The sequence below is a fragment of the Melanostigma gelatinosum genome (assembly GCF_949748355.1).
Source record: "Melanostigma gelatinosum genome assembly, chromosome: 14".
NCBI classification, from domain to species: domain Eukaryota; kingdom Metazoa; phylum Chordata; class Actinopteri; order Perciformes; family Zoarcidae; genus Melanostigma; species Melanostigma gelatinosum.
In genome coordinates this window covers 17,797,189-17,824,067 of record NC_136647.1, presented here as the reverse complement: position 1 = coordinate 17,824,067, position 26,879 = coordinate 17,797,189, and the positions used below count along the sequence as shown (strand labels likewise).

The window sequence follows — 26,879 nt, the reverse complement described above, 5'->3', positions numbered from 1 at the left end:
TTTATAGTTTTCTTTATTATCATTATTGTCAATACTGCTGTTATATCACCTATCATTAGCATTAGCTATTATTTTTTATGGAAAATGTTGGATCAATACTGAGATATGTAATACAATTCAACGATGCCAAATAAAAATGCAATGGCGCACAGTTTACTTTTACTACATTTTGGCACATGAATATCCATCTATCCATCCACGTTAAATATCAATATGAGAAGGTTTTGCTACCTTGTTATTTTAATTCTAGATTTCAAATAAGGTAATTAGCTAATTTGTGGTGTAGCCAATGTTCCCTCTAATTTTTCATGTGTCTGGGCATACACACAAGCTCCCTGAGCACACTGAGGACCACTGTGAGCAACATCAGATGTGCACGCTGTGGCCACACACCAGTATCACACCTGTTCAAAACCTTGGATCATAGCAAGTTACATGGCTTATTAAAAGAATCAAATTACAGCAGCAATTTTCACTAGTTTACTTTTAATATAAGTGATTTGACAAACTTTAAAGGAAAAAGACAAAAATCTTGTTGTTCATGAGATGTGTAGTATGTTTTATGTGACAGTCCTGCTTGGCCATGGGAAGAGTCTTGCTTTGGCCTGTGTGAGGTCCTGTTGTGGCCTGTGTGAGGGTCCTGTTCTGGAAGAAATGATACATATACACCTTTCAGACATAACATTTTGTTCACATTAAAACACATTCACATTTTGCACAATGACGTGTGCTGTAGCTTGTGTTACAGTGTAAATTCCTGTAACTCTGTCTGTAAAATATGTAATTACTCAGTTTTTTATTATCATTTCTACTACCCATAAATTATCTAGTAGTAACATAATTTAATGATTAATATCCATAAGTAAAAAATCTTAATAAATGTCACTAGAATATACACAAATCGGACTTAAATTTTACCTTATTTTTCACGTCTGTCCTTCTCACTTCTCCAATGGTTGTACACTTTGTCCAGGTTGAAGGCTTCGTCTGCTTCTTGCTTTGACTTTATGTGCATCAGCTGGTCCAAATGTGCCACTTCAAGACGATTTCTGGATGCTGTTTTGATACGATTCATTAAACTGAATCCTCTTTCACAATCTGCACTGGAAGCTTAAAATAACCACATTTCTTTTTTCCAATGGCTTGGTGAGTGGATGTGTCGCTGCCCGTTCGTTTCGCCATGATAAGGGGTTAGCATTTGCGTCTCGTAACTCCGCCGCACTGTTGTTAGCTAGCTAACCTGCACGGCGCGAATGGGCAGGGCAATAGTGTCAATGCTATGATTGGCTGCGTAGCGTAAGTGAACCGAATCGTATCATTGGCTGGACACCTGTCACTCACTGAGTTACGTTGCAAAATAGTACAGAAAACAAAATTATTATTATTATTATTATTGGTTTAATTGATTAGATAAGATTAGGACTAATATTAGATATTAATTAATACGTTTATGTTGAATTTTATTTTATGCGCTGCATAGATTTTCTTGTGCGCTGAGAATGTGCGAGCAGTGCGCGATTGCTCAAGCGCGCAGCTTAGAGGGAACATTGGATACGATCAACATTTTTATTCACAGTTATCCATGGAATAATACTTGCGACACTCTCAAAACCTACTGCAATTTGATATACCAATTTGTATTGATTAGGCACTCCTCTGGTTCACTCTGATTGTATCTATGTAGGTTGGACCTTTGTCCAGACTGAACTCAGCTGCTCTTTTTGCTAAGATATGTCTGCGTCTGCGTTGGGTCAGGTTTTGTACTTTGAATATGGATGCCAGAGTCATGCAATCTGATGGAGTAGCCATTTTAGTCATATTTGTCATGCATGCGTATCCTGTTGGGTCAGATTCAGGATATAGTGGTGCTGGTTCGGTGAACCTAGCTGGTCTAGCTGCAGCACAAGCTATACAGCCACCCATTTTGTTTTTATAGCATTATCAACAATTCAATTTAACCAAACATTGTCGTTTCCATGTCCTGTAGCTAATTGGATCACCTGTTGGTGGTTGCTGAAAAGTCAAATTACAAATTACAAAACAAATTATGCATTTTGCGTCAGATTACCTCGGACCTCTGCTAGAGGTCTGGACGGCTCAGATGCTGGGGCACAGTGTGACAGGTGGTGCCAAGGTGCTCCTGCTTTACCTATGACTTGGACCGAGTGTGAAGTAACCTCCTTCACTTCGTACGGCCCTGTCCACCTGGGGTCAGTCCACTTTTCTTATGAACTTTGACCCTGACCCAGTCACCCTCTCGGATGAGATTTTTACCTTTTCCTGGTCAGCTGCACTGGTTCGCTGGACCTGTTTGGAGAGAGCCTCCGTGAGAATGATTAATGCAGTCACATATGCCTTCATTTCAACTTGCTGCACATCTAAGTATATGTACATCTATGTATCTATGTATATCTATGTATATGACTACCGTCTCTTGGAGGACCAGGCATTTGCCTCCCTGTCATTAACTCATGTGGTGAAAGATCCGTCTTATTTCCTTTTGCGCTCCTCATTGCCATTAGAGCTAGTGGTAAAATTTTAACCCATGTCAGCTTTGATGCTACACATGTTTTCGCTATTTTTGATTTTAGCGCCTGATTTGCCCTCACTACCAGTCCTTGTGACTGTGAATGATACACTGATCCATATCTACTTCCTGCAAATGCTTATTACTGAAATGTGAACCATTATCGGAGTATCAGCTCTGTCTGCAGCCACCTCACTACTGTCTGTGCGTCTTCTCTTTTAGTTGGGATTGCCTCCACCCACTTTGAGAATCTGTCAACCATTACCAAGATGTACTTTTCCTTGTACTCTGTTTTCATGTCCCATGTCAGTAAAATCTATGCTGGTGTCTTGGAAGCAGGCTGATGGTACAGGATAAGAGCCCATAGGTGTTTTGTATGGTTTCTTCACATTATGATCTCCACAGGTGGTGCATTCATCGCAGAAGAGGCACAGTGCTTGCATTCTTTGCAATGTTCCTTTCTTTCCTTCGTGCGTGCCTCTGATATCAGTGAGACACACAATTCTGCTGGTGCTACCACTCTGCCATCATGGGATCTCCAAAGTCCACTTTCTCCTGTTGTTGCTCCTCTCCTTTGCCATTCAGACCATACGTATGGTCCAGCCTTCTTCTGTATGTCAATCAGTGTTTCTTCAGTGATTTCTGGTTCTTGTATGGCTATTTTCAGAACCATCTGTTTTGGTCTGTATCCTCCTTCTTCTTTAGCAGCTTCATCTGCCATGTCGTAGTGATGACGCCATATTGATTCCTCCTGTTTCATAGACAATATGTGCTCTTGTGCATTCTTTTTGAATTTTCGATTTTCTTGCAGCTCCGAACGTGAATTTCTTTGCTTAGGAGGATTCTTTGATGCAGCTCCTTCTCCCCCTTTTTTCTGATACAAAACTGCATTAACATCCCTCTTTTTTGTTCAGAAACATCTAGGTGGAAAGGGAATGAATAGTCAATTCTTAAAGTGCCGATGCATGTGACAGAGTCTACGTGAGAATGGTGAACACATCTTCTGTTTCTTGTGTTCAAACTAAAGGGGCTGAGGTGTGTCATGATGGAGGATGCTTTGTCTGTGGGCTGTGGGCTGTTAAGGCAATATGTGGGTCTGGAACTGGATATGACGCAGGTATTGTGGCTAATAGTTGCAGCAGTGTCTCTGTTGTTGCCAGGTATGTGAAAGATATTGCTGTTCAGCTTGATTCTGGCTTCTTGGATGCTGACTGCCTGTCTCTCTCTGATAATTTCCTCTTCTTCCACGTGGTGAGCCTTGTTGTTGTTGACCACGCGTGCGGCAGTCACGTGAATAGTGTCCTGGTTTTCCACAGTTGTAGCAGTAGAAAGTTCGTCCGTGCTGTTTCTTTTTGTCTTTAGCAGGCTTTGGAGCCACGTCAAGCTTTGCCAGCTGTATTGACACTTTTAGTGCTTCGAGCTCCATATCTGTTCTTTCCACAGCAGCTCTGTATTCATCATAAGTGTGTTCTTCGCTTATTTGTTGCAGCTTCTCTTCAGTGAGAGGACAGTTCAGCAGTTCTCCATCCCAAATGTCTTTATCTTTCCATCTCTTTATCATTCTTTTGTACGCTTGTTGTTCCACCGGCCAATGTTTGATTCTTCCATTCATCCTGCTCTGATCCTGGACATCATTCTCCAAGTTGCACAGATAAGAGGAGTATTTCGCAGCCATGATGTCCCCCTCTGCAATAATCAATAGAAAGTCTGAAATCAGTATTCCCAAATGTCCACACGATGGAGCCAAAGCTCCTATCCACTGTTCCTGTTGCAGTTCTTGGAGTGGCCACAGAAAAGCCAAAACTCATGTCAAATGTTTTTTTTTCTTTTTTTTTTTTTTCTTCCCAGGTTGTGAAGTGCCAGCAGAGGTAGCCAAACCTCCTCTCATGCCTTCAATTGACATGTTTGCTCTCTGAATTCACACTGGCCCTCGTTCACAACCGTGCTTTCTCTGGAATGTGTGTGTGTGAAATGATGATCTATTTTATTATTAACACTTATGGTGAAGAGGACGGAATCAGTACAGTTATAGATTTATTTCGAAGTCTCTGTGTGAATAGACACCAAAAGCTCGTCCATTATACTAAGGTGGCAATTTTCAGCCCTAATCTGATGGTTTTAGCAAGCGTGACTGTTCAGGGGTCACTGATCTTTTTTCTGTTGTACGAAAGAATGACGGAGTGCTTCTCTCGGCGTTTTTGACCTTCATACAGTGACCTCACAACTCCGCAATATAAGCTTTACAAGTATAACGCATATTATTTAACAGTGTATGAATATATGTTATTTACAAGTCTCCCTATATACCCCTGCTAGGTGTGAAATGCTATGTTTTAATTACTCAATCAATGGCTGTAACTCTATGGTTTAGATCATCTATCATCTGAATCAGAAGTTAGTGGGGGTGCTTTGTCTAGTACGGGTGTGTGTGTGTTACGTGGTTTCGAATTTCTCAGATTAGTATGGCAACTATATGCCCATAAACCCCCCTTTTTAGTTTCCTTCAGCTCTCTGTCCTTGTTCAAATCAAGGCCGCAGCTGTGTTTTTATCAGGAAGGCATACCCTCCCTAATATTCTCACCGTTTGTCTGACTAAATGAATGGATGCTTTGTTTCAGCTGTAAACCTTGGACATTCCTAATTTTTAGCGTCTGTCTGGCTGAAAGTATGCCTGCAATGATTTCGCTTTTCTTAACTTCACTAACGGGGCCTATGAAACACAATTTCCACTGTATCTGTAGTCTCTATAACTATTCCAATAAAACCAACACTTAGATTAACCCTCAGCTGTCTCTCAGCATATTCTAGTGATTTATGTGTGTGTGTGAGTGCAACGCTTGTGTATAATGTGTGTTTTTTCTGCTCAACTGACCGAACTTTGAAACAACACACGAATATTTCAACCACAAATCAAGATCTCAACTGTCTGTCCCTCACAGGAACGCACAAACTTTTTACAGCTTTCAGCAGTCCTTCTCTCATATACACGCTTCAAACATTCACTTTCATTCAAACAAAATTGCAACACACTGCCATCTTTAAATGCGCACAGATCACAAATACGGTAAAGGAATATCTTTTAGAAATACAGTCAAACAAATAAACAAAAGTTAAAACGTACTCCTCAGCGGCTTAGCTGTCAGCTCGCTCATGTATGCGCCAAATAGTTCCACTCATTCAAACAAACTTGAATCAATACACTGCCGTCTTAGATTTGTGTAGAAATCACAACACGGTCTCAGAATGAAGTGAAGAGTTTTACAAACGCTGTTAAATGATGAACAAAAGTGAAAACGTACAGCTCAGCAAATAGTCACCCGCATTCATACTAAATAATCAAAACACACGCTTCCGTCTCTTTAAGCATAAATCAGTCACAAGCGCGGACCTTAGAGGAGATGTACAGCTCTTTTTTCTTTTTACACACTCATCGCATTCCAACAGCAAGTTTCTTTTTCTCAACCTCATCAAACAGACTGTGTACCGCTGACCTCTTGACCACGATACAAATGAAAAACTGCTTCTCAGCAAACAAACACAGTCAAATGATAAACACAAATTAAAACCAAATCTGAAATGCGCACAATTCACAAATACGGTCTAGAATGTAATTAATATCTTTACAAATGCAGTGAAACAATGAACACAAATTAGAACATACACGGCTGTCTCTGAAGACACTTAATACACAAACTAAAACACACACTGCCATCCACGGGACGTGGACAATGCTCTTTTTTGTTTTTTAGACAGACTTTTTACATCAGCAACAGCAATTTCTATATATTGAAACTCAGCGAACAGACGTATCGATGATCTCTCGATCACGATACAAATGACAGCTGCTTTTTCCTACATCACAAACAGTCAGATTATAACCAATTTCACACATATCAAAGAGCTCTGCTCTTTAATACATCACAACGGCCGCTGTTTATTGTCAAAAACAATGTTACAGCAGGGATCCGATCCCGGGCCTACCGCGTGGAAGACCGTTATATTAACCACTACACCATCAGGGCAGCACGTCAACAACACAATTTAACTGCTTTTTATCCTAGGTCATCTCTGGACCTGTACACGTTCTGGCCATTTTCATTAATCTCGTCCGTCATTAACAACACACCGATATAATCAACTTCTGTGCTCTCGTCCAGAAACTTCGTCAAGGAAACTCTAAGCAGAGTAACATTATTTTTCACTGGATCGCTACACACGAGTCAATGTCCGAAGACTCGATGCTCTTAATACGGGAATTCCGCAGTCAGTTTTCTCAATACAGTTTATCAATGACATCAATAACATATACATATATCCCCGTCATGTTATGCAATTTCTTCGTAGTCCAAGACGTCTTATAATTACGTTAAAGATTACGCTTTATTTGTGGCAGGAATTTGAGCGCTTCATGCGAGGCGCGTGACAGCGACAGAAAAGGCGCGTGACACGGCTCACATTACTTCACTCTACGCTGCCACAGAAAACGTAATTTTTCGCCTTTTATCTAACGTCTTCTGCTGGACTCATTCACGCATATGTACAAAAACCCCAAATGCTGGGCTGAACAACCCTGCTGCTGTGTGACTACTCTTTACAATACTTTTATGACTACGCAATACTTACAGTTCGGACAGTCGGATTTAATTTAGTTTTATGACTATAATACAATACGCAGAATTCAGTTAAATAGGCTTCTGCTCACCTTGAGATGTGCCGGCACAATCAGACTGTCTCCCGAACTGCAAGCTCGCTCCGATGGCAATTATCGGTTCCCAGCCTCAGGGGAGAGATGCGCCGTTATCTGGAATCACAAATAGAGAGGTCTGTTAACATTCCAACCCGAAGCTCTGTATCATATAAATCACGTCGGGGTCACCACTTTGTTGTGAAAAAATGTTGTAGCTGTCTTTCACACTTAGAGCAGGTTTAAGAATGAAACAGAAGCTCTCAGAGGCGTATAGTTAAATCAAAGCAATAGATTTATTTATCAACAGAGTTACTCAGCCCAGCTATCAAAAACAAGCTTGGGTGCTAATGGATGAACTTCGCAGAGATTCACCATGAGACACGCTTCAACACATCAGCGTGAAACTTAATATAGGGGGTCCGCCCCTTGATACACATTGGCCAAAGTCAAAGATGCAGGCGTGGCACGTTTGTACGTTATGGCGCCTGGATGGAGGCCGTGAATGTCCATTCACCTTGGCCCCTCCCAATAGGCGTTGGTTTCCATCAGTGTGAGTGAGATGATGCATGCTGCAAGACCTGAGAAAGAAGTGTGGGAAGAAGCCGGGCTCAGCTAGGGCGTTGGCCCTCGCTTGAATCTCACTGTCTTATCTATCTGAAAGATGGCTGCCTGTTCCTTGTGACGCAGTTAAATAAGTAACCTTTCACCTGCTTCTCTCTGGCCTTGCTGTGTTGTGAGCACTGTATAAGTGGTTAATAGAGCTGCATAAGCTAATGGTTATTAAAACTTACAAATATGCTAGTGATTAATTAAACTGTATATAAGTCAATTGCTACTTAAAGCTGTATATAAGCTAGCTGTTAATTAAACTGTATATAAGCTAGTTGCTACTTAAAGCTGCATATAAACTAGCTGCTGATTAAGCTGTATATAAGCTAATTGCTGATTAAAGCTGTATATAAGCTAATTTTATCAACAGACTTTAACTTATCCTGGAGTATTTTTAAATGGTAGCAGTGGACTTGAATACCTCCCCCCAAAAAGACGTGTTCTAATGAACACACCTGCGTCAGACGATGCATGTCATAAACTGTCCTCTCGAGCGCTTTATTACCGAAGAACGTTACAACTCCAACAGCTTCAACGGTTCGGGAACTTTCAACGGTTGTGAGATCCGGAGTGAGTTTGCAGACCCAGGTAAAGTCACAGTTCACCTCTCATGGAGTTTTTTCTTGGTGTGTTATGACCCCCCAAAAATACAACGCTATGTCGACATAATTCTATGCGACTTTACTCAAACCTGACTGCGCAAAAGATCATTACAATTCAGAGTAGTTACCGTTAGTTGGGGAGCTAACGTTAGCTAATGCTAACTTAGCTTACCAGTAACGTTAACACTAAAAGTTAGCATTTTCAGGTCTTGTGTACAGCATTTTATGTATTTTTTTAAAGTTGACATTATTAATGACGTTAGAAGCCAAGTTATTTTAAAGTTAAGTGTGTCAGTATGGGGAGTTTGAAACATGAATGTTACGAAAGTCCAATTAAAGTTAAGTTAATTAACTTCATAAGTGTAACGTTAGCTTAACTGGTCGTACCTGGGACATATGTATCGTCAGCATTAACGAAAAGTGTCGGAACCGGGACATTCTGTTAGTTAGACCATAAGCTCCTTTTAATGCTACTTTACTAACGTTATCAGTTAATTATATTGTCATGAAGCAACTTAGCTTTCTAACTAAGATTGACCTCAACCTATTTAACGTAAACTGATGACGCTTGGCCTGTTATTCAGACGAGGCTTCACTAACTTTACCTCTTTTTATCCAATTCTACAGGCACAAGCATGGATGTGGTGGAAGATTGCGTCACCGAGAGCATCAACACTAACAACTTTCCTGCCAAGCTATGGCGTCTGGTGAACAACCCGTTAAATGAAGCCATCTGCTGGGACAAAGATGGACTGGTAGTCGTCATTGATCAGACCCTCGTCGAGCAACAGGTCCTGTCTCCCAGAAACAGCAGCAGCGCCTCGAACAACACCGCCACCTTCAAAACGGCCAACTTTTCGAGCTTTCTCCGTAATCTCAATTTGTACGGTTTCAAGGTGTCCAATACATACAACGACGTGCAGTATCGCTATTACTACCACCCGAACTTCAAGCGGGACCACCCCGAACTTGTGGCGAGTCTGAGGAGACTGACCGTCGACAACAAGGCCAAGCTAAAAGCTGGTCTTGAGGTGAAGCCTCGGCCCCCGAGCCGATACAGTAAATATGGTCAAATAGGCAAGTGTCACCGCATGACTGTCAGTGGGGAAGTAGATTTAGATAGTGAAAACACAATGTAATGGTCACACATTTCCCTGTAGTGTTACAGTGAACAGTACTGCAAAAATCTAATTGGAAAGGGTCCATAAACCCCAACATTGAAAATCACTATGAATAACTATGATACGAACATCTAAATTGCCATTTTAACTCCACAATCCAGTGTTTTTCACGTTTCATCGTGTGGCCGTCTAACAGGTTGTTGTCATGCTTTGCTTCTTCCTGTTGCTTGCAGGCAATCATTCACTGCCGAGCACCCCTCATCGGAAGTCGGCTGATCCTTACTGTCCAAACAAAGCTCCACCTGTGACGGCTCACAATGGAACCCCAGTCCCACTGCCTACTGTCTTCACTACAGACAAAGGGATACCCGTGACTTTGAGCCAGCACTACGCCGAAGCGGCCTCCAGCTCCAGCGCTATGCTCATTCACCAGAGTTTATTGCCTCACTCAAACCACGGAAATCCAAATTTCACTTTTAATGCGCAAAATCAACCTGGCTACAACATTCCATGTGAGCATGACATGAGTTAACCTGTTAGGAGTTTGGGTGGAACAGTTATAAACCACACTATTTACATCACTTTACGAGTAGATTCCTTTTTTCAGCTACAATATACTTGTAACATACTGAAATATACTAATTTGTGTGTTGAATACATGTCATTTTTAATTAGGAATGCACAAATGTAGGTTTCAACACCAAACCTGAATCCTGCATTTTATAATCTCAAATAATATCTTTGTTTTTCTTCTTGAAGTTTACCAGTGCTACGATCCGAACATTTTGGCGTCACAGAGGGCAGGTGGTTGGCTTCAGAAAGGGTCCTACCCGACCCACAGTCATTACCAGGTAGGTGAATTTGACTGTATTCGCCCTGTCATGTAATCAATTACTCACACCAGAGCTGTAATTGGTCGAGGAGGATGGAGTTTGGTGAACACGTATCGTGTCTAGAGCATTTCTTTTTATGTCACTGTTTTAGGCAAGCTGTCCTGTGAATGTGTTGTCTCATGTGGACCACAACCAGGACTCAAAGAACAAGGAACACCAGCAGGTGGAAAAATGTGACATTAACTTCGACACAATGTTCCAGATTGCAGATGAGGTGATGCAAACTCCGGCCAATAGCAGCCTGGTTAGAGTTGTGGCCCCGGTGCAGCCGGGCCCCGTGTCACTGCCGTTTTCCATTAAAACCGACAACCCTGTCAGAGTCAGGAAGGCCAAACATTTGTCTCCTGGACCCACTGTGGTGTCTGTGAGAGGCAGGGCTGATCTACTCGCATTCAAACAGCTGGAGGGATCCGTGATTTCACCACCTGAGCAAATGCCCGAAGATGCCATAGTCAATGTAATGTATATTTTTTAGGGTTAGGGTATTTATATTTACTAGAGAATGTGTAACAACCTTGCAGAATACCTACTCATTATTTGCTAATGTTTCCTCTGTGCTAGGGCGAGGTTACCAATGATGATGCGAAGGACACTGGGAACATAGATGTCGAGGCTGAGGACACCAGCAGCACAAGCACAGGAAACACCTAAGATATTATTCAACCCGTAGGGAGCGCGGTCAGAATAAAACTCGTGGAAGGAAAGGCATTCCAAATTTGAATGCAAGTTTAGTGACAGTTGGTTTTATTTATCGTTTTGATGTCAACTTGTTGACTTGATTGGCATGTGACAGGGAGTCTTGGTTCACTGCAGGATGTGATCCTAAATGCTCACGATTAACAGACTTTATTCTCCATTTTAATGATTCTTTATTGTACAAAAGTTTGTGGATGTGTTCAAATTTAAATCTTTTTTTTTTAAAGAATTGTAAAATTAGTTATATGTTGTACATTTGTTTCTTTATTGGAAGTGACTTTGGAAAATGAAAATAATTTAACACTCAGTCCTATTTATATTGTTTGTTTAGAATTACTTGTACCACGGTACAATTTTAAAAATATATTGTAAAGCATGTATATATAAGCTTGTAAATTGACCTCTACATTTTTTAATAGAGTAGCATCTAAAATTAGATGCTTTTAAAGAATTATTTGAAGTATAAGATTTGCAGATTTGCTGCAGTAGGGCTAACTCAGCATCTCCTTATTTTAGTGTACGGTGGTTTGACTTCCTGTCTGCTTTTAATAGCATAATCGGTGGCGTTTGTCAAAGCAAGTTGTAACAAACTGATGTAAATGGGGGAGAAAATATTGAATGAATTGCTTTTGTTGAGAAAATTAGCTTATTTGCAGTTTTGATAGCCACTAGGTTATGCAGCTTTAAATAGCCACTAGGTTATGCAGATTTAATAATCACTCACGCAATACTCACAGTACACGCTAGGGCAAGGGAGAAGTAAGAGGGAGATTAATAACTTTAACTGCGCCACAAGAAACAGGCCGCCATCTTTAGATAGATAAGGAAGGAACAATAGAAAGTGAGATTCAGGGACAACGCCCCAGCAGACTCCCTCTTCACATACTTTCCAGGTCCTCTCGCCTCAAAATCTCACTACACACTGACAGATGACTACACCTTCTGGGACGGGCCAGTGTGGGCGGATATGCTCAGGCTCCAACCAGGTTGAATACATGTAAAAACATGCTCAGCCTGCAACTTTGACTTGAACCAATGGGCCTCTAGAGGCGGAACCTTACATAAATGATTACGCTGCTATGATGAAGCGTGTCTAAATGGTGGAGCTCTGCGAGCGAAGCTATTAGTGACCCGTGCACGTATTACTGCAGGGCTGAATAACTCTGTTGATAAATAAACCTATTGCTTTTAATATAACTATAACGCCTCGTGAGAGCTTTCATTATCCTCTTAAATCCGCTCTGAGTGTGGGAGATAACTTTATTTTTCACAACAGATGGTGACCCCGACGTGATAGATACGATACAGAGCTTCGGATTAGAGAAATAATGGACCTCTCTTTATTTTTCCAGAACCAAAAAGGCGTTGTTTTTTTCCCTCTGAGGCTGGGATTGCTGGTAATTGCCACCAGTGCCGTGCGAGCAGCTCGACAGTCTGATTGTACCGGTACAAACGAAGGTGAGCGCAGAAACCTATTTAACTGAATTCTGCAATATTGTATTTATAGGCTGATCCAGATTTTATCAGACTGACCGAGCTGTAAGTATTGCATAGTTATAGAGTACTTGTAAAGAATAATCGACCGAGCAACAGAGTTGTTATACAGTCATTGTACACATGAGTGAATGAGTCCATCAGAAAACGTAGAATAAAAGGCGAAAAATGACGTTTTTGTGGCAGCGTAGAGTGAAGTAGTGTGAGACGCGGTCGCGCGCCTCTTCTGTCGCGGTCACGCGCGCCACACGAAGCACTCGAATTCATGCCACAAATAGCGTAATCTTTAACGTAATTTATAAAACGTTTTGGACTACGAAGAAACGGCATAACATGACGGGGATATATGTAAAAAGTCATTGAGAAAATAGACCGTGAAGTATTACCGTATCGTACTGTCTCATAAAAAGCAGGTCGTCTGCCCTGGTCTTTGTAAAAGGAAAAGACTTTACCAGGGCAGTAAATGTACTTCCCTGTTAGTCCAGGGAACCCCGTGTGGATGTGAGGACTGTTTGGATCCTGCTTCAGATCCATCTGACAGAATCGACACTTGCGACCTGTGGGCTGGGATTCAGTCCTCTTCCTCTTCTGCTGTCTTCTGTCCTCCACCCTTTTCCTTGTAGCATCCAGTTCCAGCTGAAAGAACTTTGGAGGAGGAAGATCAGAGATGCTGTGGATTCATTCTGGCTGGGGAGGGAGACGTCACAATGACACCATCTTCATGAGGTTGCGCACAGGAAAGCAGCCTGGCCAGAGAGCCGTGGATTCCAGCTCCGTCTTCATCCAGATCCTCTGCTGCTGTGAACAGGTCCACTGGCTGACTTCATGCTCGTAGCCAGGGAGCTGTGGAGGAGGACGGGTGGGGACAGCTAACGTCCTGGGTGATGGCTCACCTAGTCAGACAAGAATAAACGGAGCAAATTAGTACGATTTTGGGTGCGTCTTGATTTAATCTTTTGACATGAAAAACATTCTCACACTAACTTTGATCTCTCTGTGCAGGTGACAGTTGAGCGGGCTCTGCAGACGTCTCAGGAGAAATCAGGGGTGCCTCTGACACTACAGAGAATATTAAACATGTTGTCATTATTATTGACAGTAAGATGAAGCAAGGATGTAACATGACAGCTACACTGTAGTCTGTGAAACTCAGCAAGCTGGACACTGGAGTGCTGCCTACCTATTGTCTGAATACAGTGCAGCAGGAACTGTATAGAATTAACAACAGTTTTGATGAACACTACATGAAGTATATTTTTAAGATGCAAATACAGGTCAAATAACACACACCAGGGACTGTGACAGTCGCCTCTGTTGCTGGACGACCCGCTCCTTCTGGCAGCAGACACGTGAGCTCCTGAGGAACAGGCACTGGTCTCCTTACAGTTACAGCGGCGGCTGCAAGGAGAGAAGGATCACAAAACACAATCAACGGTTTATAACAGATATGAGCACAGTGAATATGACAGATGTGTTTACATGTTGGATGTATTTACCATCTACTTGTGAACCCTTCAGATGAGTTGGTGCAGCCAGTGTAGCAGATGGTTCTACAATGGAAAACACCTTGTCAGTAATTTATATTTTGACAAAGAAACACAACTGTTAGTATCGTTACTTCACCTTTCTCAGCCGTATCCAATGACAGACTGTTTCTCACATTAATATATAAAGAATATACTTCATTCATACACGTGTGTTTGTCTTTCAATGGGTTAATATTCAGTGTGTGTCATTGTGATGTAACCTAGGCAGGTGAAGCAACATGGCACACTTCAAACACATGCATTCAGGTGTTAGTAACACAGCAGTTTCATACATACATATTGTTTCTTTTTATCCATATAAGGAAACAAAGAGTGCTACGTACCCTCATCATGACTGGTATCAATTCATAGTCACAAGGACAACAAGCAGAACACCTAAACATGAGACAGAACGGTTCAATGCTTCACGTGGGATAAGAAGTCATGGTCCCAGGCTTGTCTGTTGATGGCAGAACGTTTTTGGTGAAAAACCTCTTTCTGTTCCCGGAGCCTGTTGTTGTCTGGCTGTCATCAATGCAGAAACAGCTGGTAAACAAACAAAAAACATATCATATACACTGAATAGAACACACAATTAACCGGTCAGCAAACCGGCTGAACTGTAACTGATTTTAAATCTTCAGGTGGTAGAAATGAAAGACATCAAATGTTTACTCACAGCTCTGCACATGTGGCTTTGAAGGAGATACTCAGCATCCCTCTCTCCAGCTCTTCATCTTCATCCATCACTGAGATGCAAACAGACGAGAATTAGAACGTCATTAAATGAATATCTTCTTGCACTTCTTGTACATAAACATTATTTTAACAGTGATGGAGAAAGTCTACACATCTTGTACTTCAGTAAAAAAATATGTATTAATACCACCACATGGTGTAAATACTCTTTAAGTGAAAGTCCTGCATTCAAATCTTACTTACTCAAAGTCTGACTTCAGTAAAAGTACAAAAAAGCATGTGTTCATCACTTTAATGACTTTATATACTGCTGGTAGTTTAATCTGTAATAACACATCATTTATTAGTTGAGTATATTTTGTCTGATATCCTGAATCTGCCAAGTAACTAACGTTAGTAACTAATGCTGTCAAACACACGTGGAGCAGTTAATGTACATAACTATGAACTACATGCATTAATGACGATACGTGACGTGATACAACGGAGACGTGCATGTTTATTTAACGTTAACGTGATTCACATGAACCACCGGGTCCGGTCACAGCTTGTTGTTCTTTTGTTCCGTGTCCGTAAAGTAACAGAGTATATCTTACGTTCACCACAACCTCAACCGGCCGCTGCTCAGCCTCTGTGTTCACTGACATGCGTAGTAAACGCCAACTCATTTTATTTGAATGCACGTTCGTGTTAACTTGTGATACTTTTGGTCACAAAAACGCATCAAAGTCGGACATGAATTAACCGATATGAACCGTTAACGGCTCCAGATTACGTTACGTTGTAAGGTAACGAACTCATACAGAAGTCCGCCTTCGACACAATAACACAAAAACAACACAACTAACTTTATCTTTGAAGCTTTCAAGTGAATGTCAGACAGCCCAGACTAATTGTCATGACATTTTAATTCATTGTTATTCATCTTAATGACTTACCGTTCAACGTAGTGTCCACCCAGCGAATAGATCCGGAAAATGCGGGCTGTCTGTCGATGCTCTTTCCAGGCTCCGACTGACTGACAAACACCGGAGAAAATCTTTCTCTCGCAAAACGGCACCACAGCGCTGCTGGTGCTGGTGGCCAAAGATATATTACATCCGTACTGGTTTAGGACTACCATTGAAAATGAATGGGAAACGGTTTAGGGAGTTTTAGCTAAAGAATCCCCGGGTGCCGCGCGGGAGGGCCGTGTTCGAACCCCAGCCAAAGCAGATATTATACTTGTGTTTATGATACGCAGCGGCCGCTGTGATGCATTAAAGTAACGTTGTTTGTTTTGTGTGTTGGTTAGGGAAAGAATTTTTATGATTTGACTGTATTTTGTTTGCTGAAAAAGCAGTTTGTCATTTGTATCGTGATCAAGAGGTCATCGATGCGCCAGTCTGTTTGCTGAGGGTGAGGGAGTGAATTGACTGTTGAGTGGTTAAAAGAACAGACCGAGTGGATGATTTTAATTTTGTGTTTATTATTTGAATGTATTTGTAAAAGTATCCATTTCTTTCGGCCGTATTTGTGACCGTATTTGTGATTTGTGCGCACGTGAAGGCAGCAGAACAGTGAGCAGGTAGAGAGTGTCAATGAGATCCCAGGGGAGCGAGAGACAGTCCGGGAGGTAGACTTTTGGGACGGTGTTATAACTGTACACGGTGTCTCTCCGCCTTATCAACTTCATATGGAGCTCACAAGGAGTTTGGACCACTTTTATTGCGTCCTTTTTGCAGTGTATCTACGCTGTAATCGTTGATGGATTTTGATAAACAAATCATTTTCACTGATTTTCAGTGAACAAATACTGTTAATAGTGCTACATCAGTCAACTGCTGTCCGTTGTGGGCCTCTTGTCCTTAATGTGGCAGCAAGTCGGCCCAAAAAAAAGTGAACAGACATTTTAACAATTGCCACATGAGGTCATAATACACCTGTTACAAGTTCTTTAGTAACGCTGCAGCTCTGCGTGCTGATCGTCCTGTTGAACTTGATGAGAAAGTTATCACAGCCAATCATGAATGATCCATTTAAAGTGTTGAAAAAAAAACTGCATAAAACCTTATGAGACGTGGGCAGCAACTTAAACTCTGCTACAGAGCTGCTCTCCTCACACGCTGCTGGAATGAGGCTTCTATTGGAAACGTGGTTTTGGTGTCACGGCCTGCTAAGGGCCGACAAAATCTACATGTTGCACTCCTCCGCATCCTGCAGCGCGAGGCGCTCAAATATTGTATTGAATACCTCGTGTTTGTTCAGCCACGGTATGTTTGCAGAGATGCATTCCATAAGAAGTCATTATTATATCACTGTTCAAAACAGATGGATTAAATCCTCTCCTGGTATTTTAACAATATTTGAAATAGTGAATATGTAGTTTTTAAAAACAAGGTTGTTGCATATGTTTGCATTTTGAACTCCCTAGGAATAAAAATATGAATTTAATTTTAGTGGGGGGGCAAATTCTCATCTGTAAGTCATAAGATGGCCCTTTAAATTCCTTTCATGCATACACATCTTTCTGTGCCCCACACGTTGGACCGATAATTATGAATGTCATACTCTGACAATAGTATTATGTGATGTATGATGCTGCACCTCACAGCCTCTGTTGACTCACAAACCGTGCCCTGTAACTAGATATCAGCCCCAGGTGCAGTGAAACCCTCATCTAATAAGACACTAGCAAGAAGTCACTGTGCTCCCTTCCACAGTTTTAAGGAGTCCCCTGTGTGCATGACCCCGGTCCATCAGGTTACAGTAAATTAGACAATGCCCAGAGCTTCTAGCAACAAACACATCTTCCTCCAGAGTAATAGAAGCCCACCTATAAGAGTGCACATCGTATTACAGACTCTTGTACAATGAAACTGCAGCCAAAGAAGTGATGGAAACGAGAAAGCAATTCAAACTTAACCAGAGAAACTATTTATGAGACGATAGGTGAGAATAATGCAAACGTTTGGCTGATGGTTCCCCCTATTGGCAATGTTTGGTACTGCCTGTAATTCCAGCACTCTGTAAAGCACCATCTTGCGACCCAAATAAATAAGTACAGGGGTGTTGTATTAGCATTTGTACAGAGCAAAAGTGGTAAGACGGTTTAGTTCCTCCTCTCTGGTGTTTCAAATCAGTCGCTGGGTCAGCAGACCTCAGTGATTCTCTATGAATACGATGAACTTGTATGTTCAACATACAATGGCAATAAACGGTTCTGATTCTGAACTCTGATGGTTCAGTGGGAAGTTGAGACACGGATCGGAACGAGGTTTTGGTTGTGATTTAAATTCTGTATATTATAACGAGAATACAGAAGCAGAGGCAATTACTTTTGCAGGCATGTGGTCATCCAAAGGAGTGGAGGGATTTGATTTGTGAACTGATGAATGTTTTTCATGAAAAGTTTGAGATCACCAACGGCATTACAACTCACGATGGGGACACGGACGTCTCCACAAGATTCAAAAATCCACTTTGTAAATTAAGTTAGGACTTCTCTCTCGACACACCAATTTGATGTATTTTGCAAAAACAAGTTGATGAATGTGTGTGATATGTACACTGTGGACCTTGATGGGTTGTGTTTGGTACGAGTTATTCAGGGGAAAATATTAAGCTGTTTTTTAGCGACAAATTCTGGCTATTGTCTATTTCTTCCAGTGTGCTGCATCATCTTTTTTTGTCAAATATGTGACACCCACGTCTGTTCACTGTCAACTGAATGCTGGCTCAGCAAATAACAGTGTTGACTGTGCTAAAGACAATAACTCACATTTCTTATAAAAACAGTCCTTTATTTTTTTTTTCCTCAATTATCCAAAGAAATACAAAATACCCACTTCTTCTCCCCTATAAGCAGCCATGCTGATATTACTAATCACACACAAATTGAACAGTTGAAGGGCAGTTCCTTCATCACAGACGTGATCCAATGCAGTCCCAGCAGTGTGACGCCGCTCTGGTGTGGCTGAACAGACAACCGGAAGCCATCCGGTTTATGTCTTCACTGCTGTGTCTCTGGATTTGTAGATCACTCCTCTGCTTTTCAACTCTCTCACCACACCTTCGGGGAAAAAAGGAGAATTAACAATGCAATAATAAGGAAGGAATTCCAAATCAAGAAAAAGCCAAACATGTAATTCCCTGCGTAGAGGCAGACTAGTTTAGATAAAGTGTACCTGGAGGTAGTCTGCCTGTCACTGATACTGCATACACACCTGGCTTGAAGTTGCCTGTAGGATGGAGCAAAAACAATATCCACAAATGTTATTTATCTCAACAGCATTTGGGTATGCCAACTGTAAAACTGGATGTATCCGTTTGAGTAAATAAGGTCCTTATTGACATAATATTGATACTTTGTCTTCTTCCCTTACTTTAGAGTTATTCTACTCCATCATGGTCAAACTGGATTAATGCATCTTTCAGTACAGGCACACATCCTTACCTATCCTCTGCCATTTAGCTACCCAGCTGTCCTCAGGACTCATCATGGATACCACACTGTGGACACAGACGGGAATGGTAAACATCCAGAAAACAACGGGAAAGGTTGATTTATTAAATAATCGATGCTGAATTAACGTTTACCCATCAAATGAGGAACTTGTGCATTCATAAACCATCTCCCGGTTCCCCTTCATCTGGAGGTACGACTCACAGTTGTCACAGCCGTCGTATTCAAACTGGTCGATGGTCTAAAGAAAACCAGAGGAGGGAACACTTGAATCAAGGACAATAGTAAGAGTCAAGAATGGATACAAACATGTGAAGTAGCACACAAGCTACTTCACGTACCAACAGACAGGATACGTTTGAATTTAGTAAGTAGACGAACAAACTAGACCATGGAACGGGTTCAGTATGTGTATTGGTATTGTTAAGTAAATAAAGGTAACAGTAAAAGCATTACTTTAGAGCTTACATTCATTTGTTTGACAACAGAAGACAAATACAGCGCGCAGGAAGCGGCTACACGTTAGCAGGGACGCTAGTTTGAGCGTTTACCTTCACTAAAGAACAAAGAAGACAGGCTCGCAGATGGCGAAGGTCTTTGGGGACCATTTCCAAAGCCATTATGTCCAGCTCCCGGACAAAACACTGGTGTAATACTGAAATATCAACCGGATTAATGTTTTCAATCATTCCAGTCGCCGGGGAATTACGTCACCGACTGCGAGCCGCGAGGGCCTTGTTGACCCAGCAGAGGGGTCCATATTGTGCGCCTGTTTAAAAATAGTTATACCTCCATTATTTAAAACAATTATTTCAGTTACAGGGATTATGTTTGAGTTGTTATGCATAGTCACATACAGTATATTAGTTCCACTATGTCCTGAAACGTGGCATGCAAATACTAAACGTTGACTGATGTATTTGGTCATGCATACTTGTAATTCAACCATTCCAACCATCGGGATCCAGAACAGTGAAAACGTTTTGATTATACTAAAATAATAGATGTTTCAATGCAAAAGCAACTACTTATTATGGATGGATAAACCGAGAAGTGGAGGATAATTACTTTTTTGTATCTCTAAATGAAGACCATATGGATACTTAAGAAAAAAAAAATCACATGCCTAACTTTAATCCAAACAGATTCTAGCATTTGGACTCACTGGCTCCTGTGTGTCATGGGGTACATTTTAAGATCCTGTGTATTCCCTTGACTGTTGATAATGCTGCAGTGATTATCTCCATGATATAGCCCTTTGATTCACACTCACAATTTATGAACAAAAACGTTTTCCTCTGGATCAGACATTCCGTACTAATCTTCTCTGTTACATTAAATAGTTAGTCCACGACCAACATTCACAAAATGTCTCCCTCTGTCGGTTTTTCTTTTTAGTTTATTTTACTATAACTACATGCTTTTTAAATGAACTGTGACACTGTCTGTTTTCATTTATAGTTTTCTTTATTATCGTTATTGTCAATACTGCTGTTATATCACCTATCATTAGCATTAGCTATTATTTTTTATGGAAAATGTTGGATCAATACTGAGATTTGTAATACAATTCAACGATGCCAAATAAAAATTCAATGGCGCACAGTTTACTTTTACTACATTTTGGCACATGAATATCCATCTATCCATCCACGTTAATTATCAATATGAGAAGGTTTTGCTACCTTGTTATTTTAATTCTAGATTTCAAATAAGGGAATTGTAGCTAATTTGTGGTGTAGCCTACAATAGCTAAATGCCTTTATTAAAGTAACGTTGTGCTGTACTTGAATTTTAATTTTATGATCGTATGTTGATGTTACGTGACTACGTTTCAGAGTGAAACACTACTTTTACTCGACTGCATTGGTTTGACAGCGATTGATACGACTTTATGAAATAAAAAATGTTCATCCAAAGCGTCTTATATCTTTGAAAAGCACGACGTTATTTGTGAAAAGCACTTCCATATTCTGTCATGAGTACAGGCCAATGATTTTATGTAAAATATATAATAAACAGAAGGGAAAAGTCTGCAAAAGGGTCGCGTTTACTTTTGACCCGTTTATTATGCTGCTAATACTTCTGTACACCTAAGTAATATTCGGAATGCAGGACTTTAACTTATCCTGGAGTATTTTTAAATGGTAGCAGTGGACTTGAATACCTCCCCCCAAAAAGACGTGTTCTAATGAACACACCTGCGTCAGACGATGCATGTCATAAACTGTCCTCTCGAGCGCTTTATTACCGAAGAACGTTACAACTCCAACAGCTTCAACGGTTCGGGAACTTTCAACGGTTGTGAGATCCGGAGTGAGTTTGCAGACCCAGGTAAAGTCACAGTTCACCTCTCATGGCGTTTTTTCTTGGTGTGTTATGACCCCCAAAAAATACAACGCTATGTCGACATAATTCTATGCGACTTTACTCAAACCTGACTGCGCAAAAGATCATTACAATTCAGAGTAGTTACTGTTAGTTGGGGAGCTAACGTTAGCTAATGCTAACTTAGCTTACCAGTAACGTTAACACTAAAAGTTAGCATTTTCAGGTCTTGTGTACAGCATTTTATGTATTTTTTTAAAGTTGACATTATTAATGACGTTAGAAGCCAAGTTATTTTAAAGTTAAGTGTGTCAGTATGGGGAGTTTGAAACATGAATGTTACGAAAGTCCAATTAAAGTTAAGTTAATTAACTTCATAAGTGTAACGTTAGCTTAACTGGTCGTACCTGGGACATATGTATCGTCAGCATTAACGAAAAGTGTCGGAACCGGGACATTCTGTTAGTTAGACCATAAGCTCCTTTTAATGCTACTTTACTAACGTTATCAGTTAATTATATTGTCATGAAGCAACTTAGCTTTCTAACTAAGATTGACCTCAACCTATTTAACGTAAACTGATGACGCTTGGCCTGTTATTCAGACGAGGCTTCACTAACTTTACCTCTTTTTATCCAATTCTACAGGCACAAGAATGGATGTGGTGGAAGATTGCGTCACCGAGAGCATCAACACTAACAACTTTCCTGCCAAGCTATGGCGTCTGGTGAACAACCCGTTAAATGAAGCCATCTGCTGGGACAAAGATGGACTGGTAGTCGTCATTGATCAGACCCTCGTCGAGCAACAGGTCCTGTCTCCCAGAAACAGCAGCAGCGCCTCGAACAACACCGCCACCTTCAAAACGGCCAACTTTTCGAGCTTTCTCCGTAATCTCAATTTGTACGGTTTCAAGGTGTCCAATACATACAACGACGTGCAGTATCGCTATTACTACCACCAGAACTTCAAGCGGGACCACCCCGAACTTGTGGCGAGTCTGAGGAGACTGACCGTCGACAACAAGGCCAAGCTAAAAGCTGGTCTTGAGGTGAAGCCTCGGCCCCCGAGCCGATACAGTGGATGCTGTGGTGGCAGAGACAAATATGGTCAAATAGGCAAGTGTCACCGCATGACTGTCAGTGGGGAAGTAGCTTTAGATAGTGAAAACACAATGTAATGGTCACACATTTCCCTGTAGTGTTACAGTGAACAGTACTGCAAAAATCTAATTGGAAAGGGTCCATAAACCCCAACATTGAAAATCACTATGAATAACTATGATACGAACATCTAAATTGCCATTTTAACTCCACAATCCAGTGTTTTTCACGTTTCATCGTGTGGCCGTCTAACAGGTTGTTGTCATGCTTTGCTTCTTCCTGTTGCTTGCAGGCAATCATTCACTGCCGAGCACCCCTCATCGGAAGTCGGCTGATCCTTACTGTCCAAACAAAGCTCCGCCTGTGACGGCTCACAATGGAACCCCAGTCCCACTGCGGTTCCTGACGTGGGGCAGCGGTGCAGCTCTTTCGCCTACTGTCTTCGCTACAGACAAAGGGATACTCGTGACTTTGAGCCAGCACTACGCCGGAGCGGCCTCCTGCTCCAGCGCTATGCTCATTCACCAGAGTTTATTGCCTCACTCAAACCACGGAAATCCAAATTTCACTTTTAATGCGCAAAATCAACCTGGCTACAACATTCCATGTGAGCATGACATGAGTTAACCTGTTAGGAGTTTGGGTGGAACAGTTATAAACCACACTATTTACATCACTTTACGAGTAGATTCCTTTTTTCAGCTACAATATACTTGTAACATACTGAAATATACTAATTTGTGTGTTGAATACATGTCATTTTTAATTAGGAATGCACAAATGTAGGTTTCAACACCAAACCTGAATCCTGCATTTTATAATCTCAAATAATATCTTTGTTTTTCTTCTTGAAGTTTACCAGTGCTACGATCCGAACATTTTGGCGTCACAGAGGGCAGGTGGTTGGCTTCAGAAAGGGTCCTACCCGACCCACAGTCATTACCAGGTAGGTGAATTTGACTGTATTCGCCCTGTCATGTAATCAATTACTCACACCAGAGCTGTAATTGGTCGAGGAGGATGGAGTTTGGTGAACACGTATCGTGTCTAGAGCATTTCTTTTTATGTCACTGTTTTAGGCAAGCTGTCCTGTGAATGTGTTGTCTCATGTGGACCACAACCAGGACTCAAAGAACAAGGAACACCAACAGGTGGAAAAATGTGACATTAACTTCGACACAATGTTCCAGATTGCAGATGAGGTGATGCAAACTCCGGCCAATAGCAGCCTGGTTAGAGTTGTGGCCCCGGTGCAGCCGGGCCCCGTGTCACTGCCGGTTTCCATTAAAACCGGCAACCCTGTCAGAGTCAGGAAGGCCAAACATTTGTCTCCTGGACCCACTGTGGTGTCTGTGAGAGGCAGGGCTGATCTACTCGCATTCAAACAGCTGGAGGGATCCGTGATTTCACCACCTGAGCAAATGCCCGAAGATGCCATAGTCAATGTAATGTATATTTTTTAGGGTTAGGGTATTTATATTTGCTAGAGAATGTGTAACAACCTTGCAGAATACCTACTCATTATTTGCTAATGTTTCCTCTGTGCTAGGGCGAGGTTACCAATGATGATGCGAAGGACACTGGGAACATAGATGTCGAGGCTGAGGACACCAGCAGCACAAGCACAGGAAACACCTAAGATATTATTCAACCCGTAGGGAGCGCGGTCAGAATAAAACTCGTGGAAGGAAAGGCATTCCAAATTTGAATGCAAGTTTAGTGACAGTTGGTTTTATTTATCGTTTTGATGTCAACTTGTTGACTTGATTGGCATGTGACAGGGAGTCTTGGTTCACTGCAGGATGTGATCCTAAATGCTCACGATTACCAGACTTTATTCTCCATTTTAATGATTCTTTATTGTACAAAAGTTTGTGGATGTGTTCAAATTTAAATCTTTTTTTTTTAAAGAATTGTAAAATTAGTTATATGTTGTACATTTGTTTCTTTATTGGAAGTGACTTTGGAAAATGAAAATAATTTAACACTCAGTCCTATTTATATTGTTTGTTTAGAATTACTTGTACCACGGTACAATTTTAAAAATATATTGTAAAGCATGTATATATAAGCTTGTAAATTGACCGCTACATTTTTTTAATAGAGTAGCATCTAAAATGAGATGCTTTTAAAGAATTATTTGAAGTATAAGATTTTCAGATTTGCTGCAGTAGGGCTAACTCAGCATCTCCTTATTTTAGTGTACGGTGGTTTGACTTCCTGTCTGCTTTTAATAGCATAATCGGTGGCGTTTGTCAAAGCAAGTTGTAACAAACTGATGTAAATGGGGGAGAAAATATTGAATGAATTGCTTTCAACTATACTTGTTATACCTACTAGTGCTTGTTTGCTTTGTGATGGTTGCATTTCCCAAACTTTTTATTTTTCGCTGCATCACTTCAAAAGTTGTGTTTTTAAAATGTGTAACTTGACATGTTTTTAAAGGCAAGTGTGTAAAAGTCTAATAATTAAAGAGAAATGTGTTTCCGATAATTCAGCCGGATGGTGTGTTGTGTACTTGTATTTCATTATTTCTTGTTGACACTTGTGTGCTGGGGTGTCTGCTGGTTCTGTACACTGTGAACACTAGAGGGAGCCACTTCCTCGTGTTTAATCAGCACTACGACTGTGCTCCGCCCTCAGTCTGCAATGTGGCCTTCAGGTACTGCTCGGAAACTCCCCTTTCGTTGTTACTTCAACTATTTTTTAAATTCTGTAACATGCAAGTGTTTTGGGTTCAAAAGTAATCACGTAACAACTCTGGTATTTGAAAGCTGTTTATTATTAAAGACGACAAATTGACATCACATTGTGTAAAAATAGGCGTAAATACCTATCGTCACTTTACTGTAATTTAACTAGTAGTATCATAATACTAACTTAATGTACCGGCCACAACATTTGTTTACACGGTCTCTCATTTCGTTTTAAAGAACCCAGGTGACAAAAATGCAGCCTTCCCCCAAACACATCTGGCCGTACACGTGCATCGTTTCAATAAACTCCCACTCTCCGACAGCACGTGAAGGCAGCAGAACAGTGAGCAGGTAGAGAGTGTCAATGAGATCCCAGGGGAGCGAGAGACAGTCCGGGAGGTAGACTTTTGGGACGGTGTTATAACTGTACACGGTGTCTCTCCGCCTTATCAACTTCATATGGAGCTCACAAGGAGTTTGGACCACTTTTATTGCGTCCTTTTTGCAGTGTTTCTACGCTGTAATCGTTGATGGATTTTGATAAACAAATAATTTTCCCCTCGGGTGTTCTCAGGAGGATCGTATCTAATTTCTTACAGTGCAGCGGAGGCACTGAACTCAGGGGAATGCCTGTGTGAGTGTGTGTACGAGTGTGTGTTTTTCCCACAGCGAGCTGGTTTAAATGAAGACCGACTGTAGAGAATAAGTCGATAGGTCTGTTAGAGAAGTCGCTTTGGTTCTCAGACTCAGTAGAATTACCAAGTTTTAAGTGAAGTAAGGCAACGGTCCATTTGCTCTGGTTAATAATTAGATAGAGCGGCTGCATTTAACAACTCTTTGGTTGTAAAAAAAATAAATATATATATATATATATATATATATATATATATATATATATATAACCCAACTTTGTGGCACTGCTGTCTGTCAACATGCCTTATAACTTTCCGGCGGCAACCTGTAACCCAGCCTTTGAAGTTCAAGTTGTCGCCCTTTGCCTTTATTTTTTGTGTGGAATTATCCAGAAAACATAGCGGCCCACGGGGATGTGCGGTCTCCTGACGCTGTTTTTGTTTTTGTGTCAACCCGTGTTTGGTGGTGAAAAAGTGCGATTTGTAAGGTCCAGTGAACGGCGTACACACTGTCATATTAATATCAGTTTGGATACGGATGAAGAAAGACCTGCCCTTCTTCTGGGAGAGAGAGCGAGAGAAGAGGATACAGTAGCTCGACTAGACCGACAAACACGCTACAAATGAGGACGTTTGTTGTGTCGTCTCGTGAAGACCCGGCTGCTGGAAGTCAACGCACACTTCAAGCTCCCGCACAACACGGCGTGTCTCCGTGGTGCCTTCTGAGCGTGCAGTCTCTTCGCCACCCACATTACTGACACTGGATAAAAGTTCATTCGAGCTTATTGCATCTCGGAAAGTTCTTTTTTTCTTCTTCCCTGT

General features: G+C 41.2%; 1 protein-coding gene across 1 annotated transcript; it reads right to left on the bottom strand.

Annotated features, from left to right (window-relative positions):
• Positions 1-18,621: 18,621 nt before the first annotated feature.
• Positions 18,622-20,395, bottom strand: LOC306787917 (transcription elongation factor SPT4). Its single transcript, XM_079283228.1, has 5 exons — positions 19,850-20,395; positions 19,433-19,539; positions 19,290-19,345; positions 19,021-19,074; positions 18,622-18,905 (listed from the first exon to the last, which is right to left on the bottom strand). The coding sequence occupies exons 1-5, from the start codon at positions 19,985-19,987 to the stop codon at positions 18,838-18,840; spliced, it is 423 nt and encodes a 140-aa protein (XP_079139354.1). The 5' UTR covers positions 19,988-20,395; the 3' UTR covers positions 18,622-18,837.
• Between the last annotated feature and the right edge of the window lie 6,484 nt (positions 20,396-26,879).

Excerpts from the sequence above, each read along its gene's own strand:
- LOC306787917 (XM_079283228.1), bottom strand. The coding sequence starts at position 19,987 with ATGATTGAAAACATTAATCCGGTTGATATTTCAGTATTACACCAGTGT. Across the intron at positions 19,346-19,432 it reads ACAAGTTCCTCATTTGATGG|TGTGGTATCCATGATGAGTC; the intron begins GTAAACGTTAAT and ends CTGTGTCCACAG. Across the intron at positions 19,075-19,289 it reads AGCTAAATGGCAGAGGATAG|GCAACTTCAAGCCAGGTGTG; the intron begins GTAAGGATGTGT and ends TCCATCCTACAG.